The 4,168-nt window shown below is 33.5% G+C and overlaps 1 protein-coding gene across 1 annotated transcript in view; it reads left to right on the forward strand.

The window, feature by feature from the left end:
• Positions 1-2,416: 2,416 nt before the first annotated feature.
• Positions 2,417-4,168, forward strand: part of nop14 (NOP14 nucleolar protein homolog (yeast)) — an 18,324-nt gene continuing 16,572 nt past the window's right edge. The window contains exons 1-2 of the mRNA XM_015061184.1: positions 2,417-2,585; positions 3,337-3,519. Of these exons, the coding sequence (XP_014916670.1) occupies positions 3,337-3,519 (183 nt within the window). The 5' untranslated portion in view covers positions 2,417-2,585. The remainder of the gene's footprint in view (positions 2,586-3,336; positions 3,520-4,168) is intronic.

Below are 4,168 nucleotides of genomic sequence, written 5' to 3' on the forward strand. Positions count from 1 at the left end.
AAAAAAAAAATCGCATTAAGGTTTTTAATTATTAAAGGCGTTTAGTTGTGAGTGCAATCTGTCTCATACACTCCACCTGGTGTTTATGCATGTCTATAACTACAGGTTCACATGCTTAGTGACATTGGAGAGTTTTGTTGCTTTTTTTAAATAAATTTTTTTTTAACTATTAACCAATGTAACCACTAGAATGTATAGGGATTGTATCTAAATATGTCTGTCGCTGCAGGGCGAGGAGGTTCTAGCCCCTCACTGAGCTGCTGGAGATTTATGACAAGTGATGACTACAAATTTCATACATGCATCCCTGAAGCTGTGCACTCATTTAATTACATGTCAGCGGACGGGAGAGCTGCAGTCGAGCTACTATGGAATGGTTATATGCTCATGTCCAAAATGCAATAATTCCAATGAAATTGCTCATTTTCAGCCACATGTAATGCTTTTTCTTCTTCTCTCTTTTTTTTTTAAACATTGCATTGCTTTACTGACATGGTTTTTTATTTAATGCTGGTCAAATACCTTACAGGCCATATTAAGTAAGAACACTTTTCTGTTATGCAAAGTTAGTCCTGCCTTGTTTGTAACTAACATTGTGCTTGCTGATCAGTCTAAGGCTTCATGCAATGTATCTGCCACTGGCTGCAAGCATTTATTGTGAAGGAATGTGTACATTAGTATTTTTTTTTCTTTTATTCTAATGGTTTCATCATGACTTTTGTATTTGCTCTCTTGTTTCACTTTACAAGCAGCTATTTTACATCTAGTTTTTAGTTGTTTTGTCTCAGATTAGATTAATCCATTGTTGCTCATCGTCAGAGGGAACTGTGGCCCCTTTTCTGTCCTAAAACCACAGCTTTTGCCAGATACTGCTTTTTATCCAGTTGCATTTATTCATGGAGAACGTCTTACAAAGCTGCATTTTCAATCATGTCTTATAACCATAGATCTGGACGTTTACTTGGTAAAATAAATTGTGAAACCTGGGCTGTGAATAGCTGTTGACCGTAAAGACAATGTACACTGGAGGAAAAAAAAAAAAAAAACACACAAAAAAAACTTTTGTTGTGACTGCAATCGATAGATGGGGAAAGGAAACAGTTTGATGTTCACATTCAGGCCACTTTTCTGTGCCCGGCTTAGGTTGTTTTTATTCATCCTGCTTTGACAAAGAGTCCTGAAGTGTTTTAAGAAATTGGCCGCTGATGACAAATATGATTGACTTGCATTGCAATGAAGGGCTTCAATCTGAATTTGGGTTATATTTCAACTTTTTTGTGCTGATACCACTACTAATGTCCTGATATTCATTTAAATCAGCCTTAGTTTATTTTATTTTTTATTGTTTTATCTTACATTATGCTGATTTGTGTTTGAATTATTCCCAATTTAAATATTTGGTTATTACTCAATTTACAAAGTTATTACACCACTTTTTTTTTTTCCTGTCGTCATGGATCCATCTCTATTCTACAATGACAAATAAAAAGAAACACTACCATGAAAAGCAGAACTGTGTGATTGGTTCTTGTAATTCTGTACAATGAGCATCTCTGAGTATCAATTAACAAGTCGTTCCTCAGTTTTTAATTGGTTTTAGGTCTGGTCTTTGACTAGATCTATACTATCTATACTACTAGGTATCACATAAAATCCCAAGGAAATATATTGAAGTTGGTGATTGCATTCTGGCAAAATGTGAGCAAAAACAGGCATGTGAGCACTTTGCCAAGCTACTGCAGTACTGAGTGACATCACCAAAGCCCATATCATCCAACCAAAACATGTAAGGTTTATTAAATTTGAAGTCCTTACAAGGTTGACTGAGAGCTAGCTTGTTTACATTATTATGCCTATAAGTATCTGCTGTTTTAGCACATAAGACTTTTTTTTATTTATTCATTTCATTAAAAACAAAACAATTATATACAATAGCAAAAAATATACAAGTCAATAAAATGAAAGGTAGCAAAAAGAAGAAAAAAATTTGTAATATCTGCCCCTTTCATCCCAAAAATATATTTAATATCTATTTACAAAAAACAAAACTACCCAAAAACATCGAGCACTGTTGCAACTTTCAGCAACGTATTTGTTTAAGTTAGTTTTTTTTCTATTTAGTCCCTAAAGAAAATAATACATAGTAAAGATTAGTATGTATATTTAAACAAATAAAAAATTGAAACAATATGGTTGCCTGACTAGTACAGCAATATACTTGGCATGCGATCTAAATTAACCTAACAGGTGAATTGTTATTTCCTTTCAGGGTAAGAAAAAAAGGAAGCCTCAAAATGAGTTTACCAGAGAGTGAAAATGTCCATGTGCATTATAAAGCTTTACTGATATACTATAAAAAAAAAATAATAATGCAAATGTAGAGACGTGCTTCTGACACTAGGGGCGCTGTTGGAAACATACCACAGGAAGTACTATCGGCATTGTGACCCTTCTGCACGCTGGAAAATGGAAACCTGGTGAAGAAACGTGGATACAAACAATTATATATGAAGCTGTCTACAGTCGTTGTTTGATTTCTTTATCCACTTGAGTTTAATAACTCGACTCCTCGCTGTGGCCTTAAGGTGAACGTGTCTTTCTGTCTGAGACTTTTCGTATGTTTACAAGTTGTTGACGGTTTAGTGCTGAAAATAACACTTCTTTTTCCTCTTGTTTATTAACTTCTTTATACACATCAGTAGTTTTCCCTACGGGGTGTTTTAGTTTAACAAATCATGTGATTTAATATTTAATCTCGTCAATAACTTTCCACATTGACATTATGAACTGAAGTTGATAAGTGTGTTGTTAACTTTATATAAAGGGAATGAAGAAAAGAAAGGTACGGGTCTTTTCATTAAGGTTTATTTAAAAACTAACACATTAACTGCGAAAGGACGCACAAATACAGAGTTCATTATTGCTGGTCAGGTCAGAAAAGGCTTATACGATGCAAGTTTCCGAGATCCTGATAAGTATGTCAAAATATGTAAAAAAAAAAAAAAAATTAAAAAAATATTTGTTTTTCCTGTATCTACGTCTGTCGCATTCTGTTCAAGTTTTATCCGTCCATCCTTTTTATTTGTCTGTCATATGTCTTTTATTTCCTTCCTCACTTTGTGTTCTTTTCTGCAGAATCCAGGATTAGTCTGACTGTTGTAAGAATATCTGCCTTTAACTGGTGTACTTGTATTTGAAAACCCCGGCGAAAAAGAAAAGACCTAGAACTTAGAAAATGTAGGGAATTGCTGGATTTACTGATGAAAATCTTTATGAACTCTGTTATATGACAAGTCAGCGATCGGTGCGTGATTATCTGCTTGTTCTCCACGACAGATGGGGAAGGCTCCTAAAAAGAAGAACCTTGCGGACAAGGTCCGTAAAGCCAAAGCAGCCACTGAGATCAAAAACAACCCTTTTGAGGTGAAAATTAACAGAAAGAAGTTTGATGTTCTGGGGAGGAAAAGCAAACACGACGTGGGTCTGCCAGGAGTATCCCGCTCCAAAGCTATCATTAAGGTGAGAAACAGCTCACCTAACTGGCTTCTTTCACTTTTACTGCCTGCTTGCTTTCATTTATGATTTGCGCTTTTATGTTGTGTAATAATTTAAATTAAAGTTTGTCCTTGTTTTCATAAGAGGAATTTCGTTAACATGTTTTTATATTAAAGATATAGTTGTTTATTTTGTTAGTAAACATATTTGAAAAGAAAAATTGATGCCACAAACCTTTTATTTACATTTACCATCATCTGTTTGTTGATGCTTAGTCTTTCACTTGTCTTTTCAAACTTGACAGATTATCAATTAATTCTGGAAAGTACAAGTTTTATTTGTTTTTAATCAGTTTTATACATGATGCAACATTTAGAGCAAACCAAAAGAATATTTTTATAATGCTAATGAAAAATGGTGCATGGTTTTAGAAATTTCTGTTTTTTTAAACAAATAAAAAATGTACAAAGTGGGGTGTGGATTTACATAAACACCGTCAATTTAACACTGTGCCGTATTGAGAGAGGATTTTTTGAAGCAAATGGAATTACAAACCAATGATTAAAAAGTAGATAGATTGAAATATTCAACAATAAGGATATTTTTCTTTTTTACTTTTTTTTTTTTTTTTTTTTTTTACAGGGAAAAAAAACCCTCCTGGAGGAAAAAAAAA

This window comes from Poecilia latipinna, unplaced genomic scaffold (assembly GCF_001443285.1).
Source record: "Poecilia latipinna isolate Pla-1442-1.1 unplaced genomic scaffold, P_latipinna-1.0 Scaffold1786, whole genome shotgun sequence".
NCBI lineage: Eukaryota > Metazoa > Chordata > Actinopteri > Cyprinodontiformes > Poeciliidae > Poecilia > Poecilia latipinna.